At 47.2% G+C, this 15,921-nt stretch overlaps 1 protein-coding gene across 1 annotated transcript in view; it reads right to left on the bottom strand.

Annotated features, from left to right (window-relative positions):
* The window catches only part of EVC2 (EvC ciliary complex subunit 2), a gene marked incomplete at both ends in the record, with an annotated part of 139,208 nt that overhangs the window by 44,670 nt on the left and 78,617 nt on the right, over positions 1–15,921 (bottom strand). The window contains 4 exons of the mRNA XM_082838642.1: positions 3,419–3,873; positions 8,492–8,651; positions 11,553–11,728; positions 13,937–14,176. Coding sequence (XP_082694768.1) covers positions 3,419–3,873; positions 8,492–8,651; positions 11,553–11,728; positions 13,937–14,176 — 1,031 coding nt within the window. The remainder of the gene's footprint in view (positions 1–3,418; positions 3,874–8,491; positions 8,652–11,552; positions 11,729–13,936; positions 14,177–15,921) is intronic.

The following is a 15,921-nucleotide window of genomic DNA, read 5'->3' as shown; positions in this document are numbered from 1 at the left end:
TCTTGCCCATCTTCAAACCAGATTGGCCCAGGGTGGTCTGGCTTTAATCCTCCACTAGGTAGGCACCAACATAATACAGAAATGTAGGAGATAGGGTCTTTGCCCTGAAGGAATTTAAAATCCAGGCAGGAGTTTAGCAAAAAGCTCTCAAAGACACTTTCCCTGGCAAAATAGGCATCCTTATTAATTCTTATTTTATAGGACCGGGTTTACAGCAACTCTCTCTTGCTTGAAATTGAGAAGCTTATAAAAATATGTTTCAAAACTATCGTGCAAAGCCATTTCTACTTAATGCCTCAGAAATAAAGGCTACAACCTTTTAGGGTCTTAAATAAGCAAAGTATATAAGCAGACTCAGATTGTGTGTATTGTTAGTTGACCCCCTTTAACCCTTAGGAAAATCATAAAGAGTTTTCTGATACCAAAGTGAGATCTCTCTTTTCCTGTTGAACGACTCAATCGGCGGCCGCTTTAATAATACTCCCTGCAAAATGGAACCACATGAATCAAAGAAGATGACCATCCAATAATGGGAAGGTCACGTCCAATCCACACACTTTGAAGAGCCCAAAGCAGGCTGGATGAAGAGACTTTGGTCAAATGTAGATTGAGCTGAGAACAATTCGTGGGAATAAGTAGTGGCATTGAAGCATCTGACTTGTATGGGCTTGGAGAAGACAGCATCTTGTTTGTTCAAGAAAACAAAAACGAACAAAGATGGCAAACTAAACAAGGACAGAACCATAAAGAAAGAGAGCTGAGAAGGAGGGGAGAGGTCACTTCATCTAAACCAAGACAATCTCACCCTCTGCGAACACCTGGGACCTCTCCTCCCTGGCAGCAAGGTCAGTCCCTGGGAATGAGCACTTAAGGAGGAGGCACTGCATCCTTGAGGCCAGGAAGACCTTGTTCCATGGGATGTCACTGCCACCGAGGAAGGATGGGCACTGCAGAACGATGCTCTGCTATTTGGTATCCCTGAAAGGGTTCAAGGAGAGCTCAGGCCTCGGTGCAGATGGGGAGGACCACCGACGTCCAGCGAGCAGCATGCAGGATCAGTAGAGGAGGGGGGCAGAGGGACCGAGCAGACAGACTGAGAAGGGCGCCTTCCCCTACCCTCCCCCAACGTCCACCCCCAACACCCCCTCCACAATCCTATGTCGATGCAAGCTTTTCTAATCAAAAGGGATTCAATTCAATTCAGAATTGAAATTGTGGCTAAGATCCAAACTGAACTGTGGAGCGGCCATACCGAGGAAAGAATAGTCAACGGGCTTTGGTTTTGTTTATTCGCTTCAATAGTGTTTTCTGGGTTGGTTGGTTCCTTCAAGGAACATTGATGGGTGGGTCCGTTGGTTAAAAGGAAAAGAGCGCTATGTTATAGCCAAACGGGCACCGTTACGCCCTTATGTGTAAGCAGTCTACACTACTCTAAATAAACAGACTGGGAAGGTGGCGGCTACTGTCTATCTTCACTGCGCTGCTGCTGCTGGGGGGTTTGATTCTGTCTTTCATGCGGTGAGACTGGTCTCCCCTCTTCACACCCAGACAAGGACCCACCCAGCTGTTCCACCGCCTGGTCCTGCCCCGCCTCAGCAAGGCAACAGTGGGCGGTGTCCCCTCGTCTCCGGCTCCCAGTACCAGGTCAGTGGCCGGCGCCCAACATGTACCTTCTTCAGAGCTTGGTACCTGGTTAATTACTCCTGCTTTGTGTATCACAATCATCTATTTATGTGTCTGTTTTCCTCCTGATAATCTGAGTTCTTCCAGCACAGGAATGATGGTGGTGATGATAGCAGCTACCTCTTATCATCCACTTATTGCAGACCAAGGGTTGTGTTAAAAGACTGACATAGGACTTCCCTGGTGGCGCAGTGGTTGAGAGTCCGCCTGCCGATGCAGGGGATGCGGGTTCGTGCCCCGGGCCGGGAAGATCCCACGTGCCACGGAGCGGCTGGGCCCGTGAGCCATGGCCGCTGAGCCTGCGCATCCGGAGCCTGTGCTCTGCAACGGGAGAGGCCACAATGGTGAGAGTCCCACTTACCGCAAAAAAAAAAAGAGATGATGTATGTGACACCTGGAGCTGCAGCAGCCATCCTGAAACCATGTGGGGCTGAGCCCAAAGACCAAAGCAGCACACTGAGTATAGTGGAGCAGAAGGATGTTGGGGGCTGGATCCTTGATAGTATCATTGGGTCATGGAATCAAAACTAGAAAATTTACCCCCCGACTTCTTATAAAATGCTTTCTTCACCTTCTAACAACCCAATAGTATCATGTGCTGCTGAAAGCACCGTAAATGATTTATCATTGTCATCCCATTCTACAGGCAAGAAAGATGAGGCTCAGAGAAGTTAAGTAACTTGCCTACACTCAGACAGTTGGTGGCAGTGCTGGGATTTAAACCCAGGTTTTTGGTCTACACTGCCCACCTTTCATTCCTCTCTGTAGCCCCATGTGGGCCGTGTTCGAGGCTCCTCCAGTTTCCAGTCTGACGTGCCAGCCCTAGACAGTTGCCAAAGCTTTGCTGGTGTCTATCACACAGCTGATGGCCCCTTCTGGGCCACGTCAAATCTCAGTCTGCACAAAGAGCCGGCGAATTCTGCAGGGGAGTGAAGGACTGTCAACAGTGGCCCCTCTGGAATCTGATTTTAACTTGTCCTCATTGCTTCCATAGCTCTCCAGTGGCTTTGAAAACATGAGTGGTGCAAATTATCCATTATTTTATAATTATTACACCAGGATTGCTGGCGGGCAATGGCTTACAGCATCCTAGTCAGAAGTGGATGTCATTCCATGGTTCTTGAATTCAATGAATGAAGGGGACCCATAAAGAGATGGGCCGTAAGGCCTGGAATGAAGGCCCACTACCATGTGCTCCCTGACATCTGCTGACACAGGGAGGGCCTCATGTGGCTTAACTATAAGTTCCCCTCCCCACCCTGCTCCTGTGGACAAGCTCCCCTCTTCACACAACACTTCTCATCAAGGGGACCAGGTGCAATTCCTGCTTACTCATGAGCAGTGGGTTTCAGTTCCCTGCCAGCCTGTAATTGTCCAAACAAGCCCATCACATCCTCCCACGGGAACCAGGGGGCACCTCACCCTCCTGTTGCTCTTGCGTTGGCCAAAAAATTTGTTTGTTTCCCCGCTCACATGAAAAACCCGAACTTTTTGGCCAACCCAAATACAAAGCCTGCTTCCCACGAGCCCTGGTTGTTTGCTCTGCAACCCCTGAGTGGCCCTGGGGGGACATGCACTGCCCGTCTTCCCTGGGCTGTGGGTATAAGTAACTAATACACTGCTGTCCAGCGTCAGAGGGCACGCGTCTGGCCATCCCCGTAACCAGGCAGTGGAATCCCTCCCCCACTAGTGGGAGGAGAGGAGGTGATGAAAGTACACAGGGATTAAAACTCACGTGAAGATCAAGTGCTCCCAGTGTCTCAGCTCCGCCTGCTCCTCCGTGGAGGCCTCCAGAGCATCGTCCTTCAGTCTCTGCCTCACGCTCTGAATGCCCTCCTGGCCTCTGTCCCTCTCCTCGCCCTCGAGCCGCTCGGCCCGGGCGGCCAGGTCCCTGCTGTGCTCCTCCAGGATCTGCTGCAGGAAGAGCCAGGGGACCCCGCGCTTGAGCAGCTCCTGGGTCATCACCGAGTTCTGCAGCCGCCGCAGCTGCTCTGTGGCTTTCTCGGACAGTGAGAGGGTCAGGGCCCTGAGCTCGTCCAGGGCAGCCTGGTCCAGGCGCTCCTGCAGCTCCTCCAGGGTGGCGCTGTGCTCGGCCACCAGGCTCCGCCACTGGCTAATGTACTGGCGAGCATCCTCGGCCGCCCCGAAGGCTTCGGCGATGGACAGCCGCTCCCTCCGCTGCTCCTTGTGCTGGCAGGAGTTCCAGAACAGACAATTAACAGGGGGCGGGACTCGGTTGTACAGCTCTTGGGGAAAACAGTCTGGTTGCAGGAAGCACCGAATGTCAACATCTCTTTCCCCCATCACCTCACATTCAGCAAATTATTCTTGAAAACAAAAAAAGTAACATAATAGAAAGACCAATGGAGATTGCCAAAGTAGCAGCAGAGGAGAATTGAGCCACGAAATGGAAACTTTGAATAAATGCTTTGCTCTTCTAAAACCTACTAAGATTTTTATGCAAATAGGCTAATAGGACAGAAATACTGCAAGAGCGTGTTCAGAACTGGAAGGACTCTTGATTTCTGCCCATCGTCAAGTCTTAGACAACAAGAGAGGAAATTTCTATTAAGGTTTTTACCTTCTGCACACATCCTCCCCAAAGGAGAAGAGTGCGTAACCTGGTTGATCTTTAGTAAAATGCGACCACCTTTTACTCATTTGTTTCAAAGAAGGATCCAGGACATCTTTTTTTCTCTTCCTTCACTCAGATATAATATTCTCTCTATTCTCTCTATCTTGCTCTCTTCTTCTGGACTAGACAAAACCTGCCTCTGTCTATGTTAATCACAGTATTCCAGAGGCAAGGGGTGGCAAATTTCATAATTCAAAGATTTAGGGTGAAGATTTAAGCAAAAGGCTTAATCTGCCTCACCCAACTGAGCTTTTAGCGGTACCTCCTTTGTTTGAGGTTGCATCGTTTTTAAATGAATCAATAAAGTTGATCGTTGTTCCCCCCTCCCAAAAAAACAAAATTATTCTTTAGAAAATAAGCCAACATGTAGTGAAAACTTCCTTTGTTCAACATTTATTGAACACGTATCTATTGAGTAGGTAACACCCAAGAGGCAGACCACCTGGGCTCCTATCCTGGCTTCTCCACTTACAAGCTGAGCCACCCAAAACGAGTGTCTGGCCCTGTCTGGGCCTCTACTGCCTAATCTGTAAAATGGGGATAATGATAGGATCTACTTCACAGAGTAGTTGTGAGGATGCAATGAGTTGCTGAAGACATGTGTAACTCTTAGAGGAGGGCCTGGTGCAGAATTGGCATCAATGAATGTCTGCTATTATTATTACCAAGTCCCAGGCACATAGGAACTGAAAATTGAGATATCCTAAGAGAAAACCCCCCTGAGATCCATGAGAGACAATTTAAATGAGGAGGTCACAGAAGGCCTTTTAAAGAAGGAGACCCAAATGGATAAACAACAAGGTCCTATTGTATAGCACGGGGAACTATATTCAATATCTTGTAGTAAACATAATGGAAAAAAAAAAACCAACAACAAAGGCTAATCACCACCAAGAGTAATTATAGTAATAATATGCTACCACTAATTTTAAAAAGTTAAAAAAATAAAGAAGGAGACCCAGGCTTCCCTGGTGGCACAGTGGTTGGGAGTCTGCCTGCTAATGCTGGGGACACGGGTTCGAGCCCTGGTCTGGGAGGATCCCACATGCCGCGGAGCGACTGGGCCCGTGGGCCACAACTACTGAGGCTGCGTGTCTGGAGCCTGTGCTCCGCAACAAGAGAGGCCGCGATAGTGAGAGGCCCGCGCACCGTGATGAAGAGTGGCCCCCGCTTGCCACAACTAGAGAAAGCCCTCGCACAGAAACGAAGACCCAACACAGCAAAAATAAATTAATTAATTAATAAACTCCTACCCCCAACATCTTCTTTAAAAAAAAAAAAAAAGAAGGAGACCCAAGGGAGACCTGAGGGATGAGGTCATATCTCAGCTGGGTTAAGATGGGGGAAAGGATATTCCTGGGAGAAAGAGCAGTAGGCATACAGGCCCTGTGCTGGGAAAAAGCTGACATGCATAGAGATGTACATCACGGTGTTATTAACAATAGTGCATCTGTGGACAGTCTGGGTTCTATGTTGTGCAAATATGTCTTGTTCATGGGTCCGGGTGACCAGAGAGTGTCAATTCCTTCCTTCTGCAATATTGGTTGGGCGCCTACAATGTGTCCTCAGAGCTGAGGACATGACACAAACCTTTGCCTTTGTGGAGCTGTTCTCACTCTGTACCACTCACAAGATTTATCAAAAGCAGCTGTAAGAGACAGTACTCATGGGAAACTGCTGAAATATCTGCAGTTCTTCCATCCTTCCAGACCCTAGCCTGGAACCAGGCCAGACCATCAGAGAAGTGTGTTCTTGGGCCTCATTGCTTTGATCCTTGAGCCAATGGAGATGGATGAGGTGATGCTAAAGATGGGGTGGAGTTCAACGGTCCAGGTGAGAATGCTGGGCCCAACACTTGGTAATAAAAGCAGAGTTTTTAATCAACCAAATTAAGTTATTGTTTCCCTTTCCCTCCCGAATGGCATCAGACCACCCCCTGTGTTATCCCATGTATCTAGTATCTCCTCTGAATCTGTCCTTGTTCCCATGCTCAGGACATGCTCTCATCCGTTTTGACCTGGTCAAGGTCTACAGCCTCCCATTGGTCCCATTGTAGACCTGCTCAAGGTCTACAGCCTGGGGCTCCTCCAACTCTATCGCAGGCTGCTCACATGAGCTTCCTAAATCCCAAATCTGATCTTCCTTCTGAAACTGAGTAGGACCTGTGGGGCTCCTGGGCATGGGAGCCTTTTGAACAGCTGCTAATCAGGGAAGGGAGGGGAGGCAGAGACAAGGGAGGGGCAGCCAAGAAACAATAGTGCAGCCTTGGGGCAGGGTCCCGGTTCCGCCTCAAGGGATACACATAACAGTATCTTTGAGCTCTTTTACAGAACTAAAACCCCCAGCAAATGGAAGATGTTAGCATTCTTCATTCCAGAGAAGGTAATGACCTGCGCATCAGGAGACCACCTGAGGCCAGATTAAGGAACTGCGGGCACTGCACACACCCTGACCCTTAGCAGCATCTCCACCCTTGAACCACTGCCACAAAATTCATCACCAAATCCTCCCCGGTTGGGACACACAGTTTTTCAGGGCACGAGCCCACTGCGTCCTTCTTTGCCTGACAAAGCAATAAAGCTATTCTTTTCTACTTCACCCAAAGCTCTGTCTCCAAGATTTGATTCAGCACTGGTGCACAGAGGCCGAGTTTTTGGCATCACTTCTCCTCCTGAAAACCCTTCAATGTTCCCCACTGTCCTCGAATGAAGGTCAGCTGCCAGCCCGGCACACTGCCCTCATTGACGAGGTGCTGCTTCCCGGGAGTGCCTCCTCCAGCCCCCGCCCTCTGCCCTCCCAGCTCTCAAGTTCTCGGAGCTCCACGCACAACGGGGCACCCTCGCCTGAGTGCTTCACCTTTGAACAAGACGCCTCCCCATCCCCTGCAGTGTCCTTCCTGCCTTGCTCGCATCAGATGCTCATCTGTCCCCCAGAACTCGGGTTCCCCAGGAGACGGTGACTTCCTCTCTGTGCCACCAGAGCATGTAGGGAGCACATGATGCCTTTCTGTGGTTGCCGGTTGGTCTCTCCCCTCTCGAGGTTCACAAACAGCTGAGCGGGTCAGTGTCAAGGACAAGACTGAGGCTCTAAGTCAGACAGGCCTGGGCTCAGTTCCACGTCTGCCACTCACTAAACATGTGACCTTGACCTCATTACTTAATACTGTGATCTGAATGCTTGTGTTCCCCCAACATCCATATGTTGAAACCTAACGTGGGACATGGTGGTGTTAGAAGAGGGGGCCTCGGGGAGGTGCTTAGGTCATGAGGGTGGAGCCCCCTGAATGGGATTAGTGCCCTTATAAAAGAGGCCCTACACTCACCCACCAAGCTCCCTCCCCCTTTCCACCCTTCTGACTTCTACCAGCAAGAAGTCAGCTGTCTGCAGCCAGAAGAGGGCCTTCACCAGAACCCGGCCTTGCCGGCACCCTGACCTTGGACTCCCAGCCTCCAGAACCGTGAGATATAAATTGTGGTTCTTCATAAGCCACCCAGTCTGGTACTTCGTTATAGCAGCGCAAACAGACCACCACACTTAAGCCCTGTCAGCCTCGAAGTCTTCATTAAAAAAAGAGAAAACAGGGCTTCCCTGGTGGCGCAGTGGTTGAGAGTCTGCCTGCCGATGCAGGGGACGCGGGTTCTTGCCCCGGTCCGGGAAGATCCCACGTGCCGCGGAGCGGCTAGGCCCGTGAGCCATGGCCGCTGAGCCTGCGCGTCCGGATCCTGTGCTCCTCAACGGGAGAGGCCACAACAGTGAGAGGCCCGTGTACCGCAAAAAAAAAAAACAAAAACAGAAAACAGTAGCATCTACCTCATAGGGTTAATGTAAGGATTAAATAAAATACATAATACACTTAGCACAGTGCCAATTAAACACTCCATAAATGTTGTAGCACCCATCAGTCATTATTCACTGGAACCAGCACTCCTATTCCCTTGCCCTGGCAGACATTACTAACCTACCGCAACCCTCAGCTTTGCTAGGACCTGTAGAGATCTTGACGCAGCATTCCAAAAAGTCACTACTAATCAACTGCAGATGGCACATCAGGATGCCTGCCCAGCTGCCCTTCGGGTCCTAGCCCTCTGATGGCAGTGCCTGGCATGGAACCCGGCACTTGGTGGGTGTTCACAATGGTTATGTAAAGAATCAAGAGCATAATTCCTTATATACCTTTTGCAGCATCTCTCGTCTTCTCTTAATTATTAATTTTTGGTGGAGTTTTTTCTTTTCCTGCTTTAAGTCATTGTCCAACTTCTGTTTTATAGAAAAGACTTCTGTCTGAGCCCGCTCCAAGAGCACCCGCATCTGATCTTCATCCAAGTAGCCTGCTCTAGATGAAAAAGATGCAGGGTTAGTTAACACACTATCCAAACTCACCTGCAGCTTGGCTGTGCTGTGGCTGAATGTTTATCTCCATATTAGTTTGGTTTGAATCAGAGAAATCTCTACCATCAGAAGGAGCAGGAGAACAGGCAGCTAAGTCATTACGAAAATGCAGGAAGGGTAAGGTCAGCTTTTTCAGAGATGTGCAGAGAAAGCTCACATCCCGAGAGAAATTACAATTGGGCAAGAGTTCTTGGAGGCAGCAACATTCAAGGGGACCACTGTGGAACAGATAGAATCCTCCAAGAGGAGATGGTAGATTAGGAAGTCCTAGTGACAGGAATGGCACAAGTAAAGTCCAAGAGGTAAAATGCAGGAAAAAACACGCTGTGAGGGTTAATTCTGTTTATCAACTTGACTGGCCAGGGTGCCCAGATTAAAGATCACTTCTGAGTGTGTCTGTGCAGGGGTTTCCAGGTGAGACTAACATTTGAATGGGTGGGCTCAGTAAAGCAGATGACCCTCCCCAATGTGGGTGGGCACCCAGTCCACTGAGGACCTGAACAGAATAAAAGGTGGAGGAGTAAGGAATTCACTTTTTTTTTCCTGCCTCACTGTTGAGCGGGGACATTTCATCTCATCCTCTCCTGCTCTAGGGCTGGGAGTCCCCTGGTTCTCAGGCCTCTGGACTGAATTACACCACTGGCTTTCCTGGGCCTCCAGCTTGCAGATGGCAGATTTTGGGTCTTCTCAGCCTCCACAGTCACACGACACAATTCCTCATACATATCTTACTGGTTCTGTTTTGCTGTTGTTGCCACTATCACCACTACCATTCCCAGTCTGTCTGCATCCTTGGGCTGGGCCCCCTGCTTGGCATACCGTGGATTCACCATGGAAGCTTCCTGAAGGAATGAATAGGTGACTGAGCAAATGGCAGATATGCATTTCAGAAATATAAGTCTGTGCCAACCTATTAAAATAGGATTTAAAAATCAGAGGTACAGAACACTTCCCTGGTAACTGCTGCCCACGGTATACCCAGCTGTTGGGTGCTTCCATTCAAGGCAAGGAGATGTTTCTTTCACTTGAGTGAAAATGAATCAGGAATGTCAAGTTAACTGCAGTGAGAAATTCATTAGCATCTTTGGGTGGGAAGTGTTCACATAACTTGCACCTTACTGAATCCTCATTAAAGAGGACAAGAGAGGGCTTCCCTGGTGGCTCAGTAGTTGAGAGTCCACCTGCCGATGCAGGGGACATGGGTTCGTGCCCCGGTCCGGGAAGATCCCACGTGCCGCGGAGCGGCTGGGCCCGTGAGCCATGGCCGCTGAGCCTGCGCGTCCGGAGCCTGTGCTCCGCAACGGGAGAGGCCACAACAGTGAGAGGCCCGCGTATCGCAAAAAATAAAAATAAAAAATAAAAAATAAATAAAGAGGGCAAGAGAGTTGCCAAGTCCTAGTACAATTACTCAGGTAGTAGAACCAATTCATAAAAGCACGGCTTGTCCTAAGAAAGCCAACCTTATCGTCATGGCCCTACTCATTTTAAAGCTTGTAACCTACAAAGAATAAATTTCATTGTTGACAATTATGCGTCTCATAGACTAGCTGAGAAGGAACGCTGTCGAAGGGCTAGAGGCTGCAGTGAACAGCACCATTTACCTGGCTGCATGGTACCCCAGTGCTGCTGAGAAAAAATACTCAGAGTCCAAGATAAGCATCTGTGTATTTACACTTAATTCCAAAGGCCAAGACATGGAGGCAACCTAAATGTCCATTGACAGATGAATGAATGAAGAAGATGTGGCGTGTATATATATATATATATATATATATATATGTAACATATATATATGTTATATATATGTAACATATATATGTTATATATATGTTACATATATATATGTAATGGAATATTACTCAGCCATAAAAAAGATATGTATGTAACATATATATGTTATATATATGTAATGGAATATTACTCAGCCATAAAAACGAATGAAATAATGCCATTTGCAGCAACATGGATGGACCTAGAGATTAAGTGAAGTAAGTCAGACAGAGAAAGACAAATACCATATGATGTCACTTATATGTGGAAGCTAAAATATGATACAAATGAACTTACTTACAAAACAGACTCACAAAAAAAAACCCCAAAAAAACCAAAAAAAATAGACTCACAGATGTAGAAAACAAACTTACGGTTGCCAAAGGGGAAAGGCATGGAGGGATAAATTAGGAATTTGGGATTAGCAGATACACACTACTATATATAAAATAGATAACCAACCAGGACCTACTGTATAGCACAGGGAACTATACTGAATATTTTGTAATAACTTATAAGGGAAAAGAATGTGATAAAGAATAGATATATATATATGTATGTATAACTGAATCACTGTGCTGTACACCTGAAACTAAGTCAACTATACTTCAATTAAAAAAAAATACAAAAATAAAAACAAACTCCCCCCCCAAAAAAAAAAGAAAAACAAAGGTGAATGCAAGAGCCAGCGGTGTCCTAGAGCTCAAGGAGAAGTGGGCTATCCCATCACACAGTTCATGAAAGCCTCCACCATTGATTTCTCTATGAAATGTTGGGGATTTGCTTTAAGATAACTCAGGGCAGGGATGTATAGCTACATCAAGATTGCCCACAAGCTGGTACCTACTGAAGCTGATGATGGGCACACGTCGGCTCACTGTCTGGTTGTCTCGACTATTGGGTATGTTTTAAAAATTCTGTAATGCAAAGGATTCTTCCAACTAGAGAATTCTTAAGAAATAAGTCAGGAGCAGCCAGTGCATGCGCTGAATGAACAGAAGTAGATGGTCTTTGATGAGGAACGCTGGGGCAAGGCTGTTTGTCTGCATCATTTTGGGTGGTTTTGGGGTTTTACCTCTCATGTTTCTGGATAAGGAGGGTCAGCTGAGCAGAAGCAGTGCTAAGCAGGCCCTGCACACGGGTCTCTGATGACTGTATGTTCTGGACCAGATACTCCCTGTGGCCAAATCTTTTACTGAGATGGTATCTCTTACTAGCCTGGAAAAAGTCCATTAGCTCTTCTACATTGTCCTGTTTAAAAAAAAAATCAAGAAAGTATGCTTAAATAAAATTTAAGGAAAATTCTTTCTAGTCAGTTAAAATATTACATTTCCTTTCTGAAGAAAATACACGGGGATAGAAGTCCTGGGATTAACACCTTAAATGTCCCTGCCTCGAACAAAGGCTCAGAAGAAATGAGGGCTTTGAAAAGTGCATTTGAGACCCCGATGGTAAAGAGTTATCAAAACAACTAACTTTGCTACCCTAGAAATGGAATATAAATTTCTCTCAGGCATCCTTCACCCATGCGCACAGTCACACCTGTGGCGCTCCCCAAACACAGCACCAGGACAGGTGCTGAAGTTCTGGGATAAATTAGCCACCAGCTCTGACCCCAGAACTCCCACTCTCATGGAGGACATGAGATGAGCCTGGTCACAGAGTAGCACAAAGTTCTTATAATGTACAAAATGCATAAGAACTCAAGCAACACAAGAGAGTAATAATAGCCTTGCATATACTAGGTGTTTTTGCTGGGCCTGGCATTGGACCCAGAGCATTTCTCGTCTTTTGTAACTTAATTTAGGGACAGGATACTATTATTCCCATTTCACAGATGAGGAAACTGAGTCCATATCACACAGCTGGTAAATGACTGAGCAGGAATTTGAACTCAGCCATCTAATTCCAGGGCCTGTGTTTTAACTTCATAATAGGCTGTCTCCCAAATCCAGCTTCAACCAGTAGCATAATAATTAGACCAGCAGTAATTAAACCCACGGTAATTAAAACATCAGCCTCAGTGTACTATCCACTGACTGGCTCTGCTGTCTTTTTTCCATCTGGGGAAATACTGTCCATGCAGTGGGTTACCCGAAAGTTCAACATTTTGTTCAATAAGAAACGTATGATGTTTTTCTTTCCACACAAAAGCTATAATCTCTCCAGGTCCAACACCTGAGGATTTGCACTCTCCTGACAGTGAAAAGCAGAATGGTCGGTGGGATGTGGCCAAATGCCAGCTTCTCTCTGAGAGCTCCTGGCAGCAGAATCAATACAGCAGGAACACTGTGGTGACATTTCTATCCTCTACGGAGCTGGATCACGTGAGTCAGCTGACCTGAGCCCTTTGCCGTCGGGAAGCTCAGAGTCGGGATCCTCAAATCCTAATCTGTCTGTGCCTTGGGACTGTCACCAGGGCTGTTACTTTTTTGTCCCCAGTATTATTAACAATAACACGTGTTCTTTCCAACATGGAGAGTCAGCCACAGCTTATCACGAGGAGCGGACAAAACGACAGCAAAATCTGTTAATCCCTAAGTGATGCTGTGGGGTCTGAATACCTACCCAGGACTTTATTTACTCTCCTAAAGTTTTACTGGGAAAAACCAAGAGCAAAACGGAGAGGCTGGCCGGCTCTCTTCATGCCAAGATGCCCAGTGCTTTCTGACAGTGGTCCTCTCTTTCCAAAAGGCTCACGAGAGCCGCCTGGTCTCCTCGTGGGACAGCCCTGATCTGTTGCAGCTCTCACTCACGAGGCCTGTGCCAGGACCAGAAATCTGGTGCATTATTGCACACCAGTGATGCACTGTGTGGACAGGCACAGGTAAAATGCCTCAGGCAGGCCTCATAAAAATAGTGACAGTCTCATAAACTATTTTCACAGTCATCTAGGAATTTATTCAGTCTGAGTTAATGACACTCACACTCAAGCTTACATGCAAAAACACCCACAAATTCACCCAAGAATATCAAGACAGAGAACATAAACCCTAGGCATACATCACCATACATACGTGTATGCACATATATATTTATATTTTTAACCACTATATATATTAAACATATACTGTGCCAAGCACTGGCTTTCCATGAATTAGATCATGAAATCTCCATCATGCCCCTTTTAGTGTGGGGACTCTATTACCCTCATTTTACAGGTGAGGCAACTGAGTCTCAGAGAAGTTAGGCAATTTGCTTAAATTCACAGAGCTGATGGGTAGTGGAACTGGAATGCAAGTCCAGGTGAGCCTGAGTCTAAGGCCTGTGCTTCAAGCCCCCATTTGCCCTGCTTGTTGGAAACTCAGCCGCCGCATCAAGAGGTCGAAGGAAGACAGCATTAGTTCACTGGAACCCAGCACAAAAGAGACAGGACTTAGCTCAGAAAGAGGAGAAATTTACTGAAACAGTTCAGGAAAATGACTCCTCCATCAGAGAGAGCCTCATTTGAGGCCTTACCTGTATTTTAGAGTAATCTTGCAGCAGCATTTTCGCTGCCTCTGGCTTCAATTCCCCTTTGAAAATAGCACTTTTTATCTGGGTAAAAAAGATACTGTGCAGTTCATTCCTCTGGAAAATGGCCAGCTGCCTGTGGGCCTTGGCAAAGTCTTCCTCCTGCTGCAGAGCAAGGGACCTCCTCAGGTGCTCCTGTTCTAGGCCATGGAGGGTCCGCAGGAGGCTGCTGCATTCGATAGCGGACTGTGGAGAAGAGTGGGGCACGTGGGAGGTGACACACTGGTCAGGCATGCACAGGCACATGTGTACAACATGTGAGCACACACATGCATGCATGCGCACATGTACATACATGCATGCACACACAGCACACATGCATGCACCAACACATGTGCACAGTGCATATAAGTGCACCCAGCAATAATGCACATACAGGCACACGCACATGCATGTGCACATGCACACACACATGTACAGAGGACACATACATGCACCATCAACATACACACACGCACAGTGCATATCAATGCACACAGCAGTAATGCACACACATGCATGCACGTGTACAGGCACACACACATACTCTCAGCACACAGACATGCACCACCAACACACATGTGCACACATACACATGCACAGTGCATATAAATGCACACAGCAACAAACAGTGCACACACATGCACAAAGATACAGGCACACACAGCAATACAAATACAGTGCACGCATGTGCACATGCACACACAAGCATGTGTGTGCACACCCACATGGAACGCACACATGTATACACACAGGCATACACACACACTGAATCCCAAATTTGCCATGAGGAAGCTGCTAAACTCTGGGAAATGCTGTTGTAACCTGTCCTCCCTGTTATCTTAACATTTTCCAGAACCATCTCAAAGAAAAAAATTCACAAGAGTGGAAATTTTCAAATCAAACTGCCTGAAAATAGCCCGCAAAATGGAAACATCAATGGACTGTGCTGTTAGGCTCTCAAGCTTATTTCCATCATCTTTCATCCTTAACTTAGATGAAGAAAAAAATACGAGCAATCAGGCCCAAGCTGATAACATTTGTGTTAAAAGGGAGGCAAAGGGGAGGTAGGAAGTGGCTCCTGGGATGCCTCCACTTTATGTGGTCCAGAGGGAGGGCAGCAGGGGTTGACACGCCTTCACTAAGTTCCTGATGCATCTGCACTCCCATTACCTCAAAAGACTCATGCCGCAGGAGGGTGTCTTAGTCATTCCACGTGCAGAGGTGGAATTCTAAGAAGCCCCCAAGATTCCTGGCCCCCGGTGTAAGACGTCACAGAAATCCCCTCCCTCTGAGTGTGGACATAAACTTTGAATATGATGGGACTGTCACTCCAATGGTCAGATTATTATGTGGCAAAGCTGAAGGGGTCTTCTCTTCTGGAGAGAAGTAGTTATTCACAGCTGACTTGATCTAAATTACAGAATGCAAGTCACCCACAATGAGGGTGTTGGGCCCCTGGCTCTGGGCACCACAGGGATGCTCTGCTACCAGGGGAGTAGCTGGTGCCCAGGTAGGTCCATTCATCCATGAAAGTGACCTTCTATTTTGACAGTATGCAATAAGACAAGCTCCAAACCTCAATTTATTTTAATTAATAGAAATGAAACAGGGGTGAAATCCATTTAACTCCTCACAGCCAGGACAAAAAGCAAGCACACAGCACACGTGCACGCGCACACACACACACGCATACACACGTGCTTGAGTGTGCGCGTGCAAATCCTAAAACGTAATTATCTGTCCTTGCTTAGAATAGTATTTCTGAAGAATAAGGCATGAGGAAATGTGTTTGTGTCATAGTGAAATGCTCCTTAAAATAACTTTTGGTGGGAGTCCCCCCCATTTCCATGTATACTGCCCTCCTAAGGGGGTCCAGAGACCCACAGAAATGTGTTCATCCCCTGCTCTAGTTCAATCCTTCTGTGGCACAGATGAGAAGACTAAATCCT

The sequence above is a fragment of the Leucopleurus acutus genome (assembly GCF_964270905.1).
Source record: "Leucopleurus acutus genome assembly, chromosome: 4".
In the NCBI taxonomy this organism is placed as follows: Eukaryota; Metazoa; Chordata; class Mammalia; order Artiodactyla; family Delphinidae; genus Leucopleurus; species Leucopleurus acutus.
This window is presented reverse-complemented; position numbering and strand designations above follow the sequence as displayed.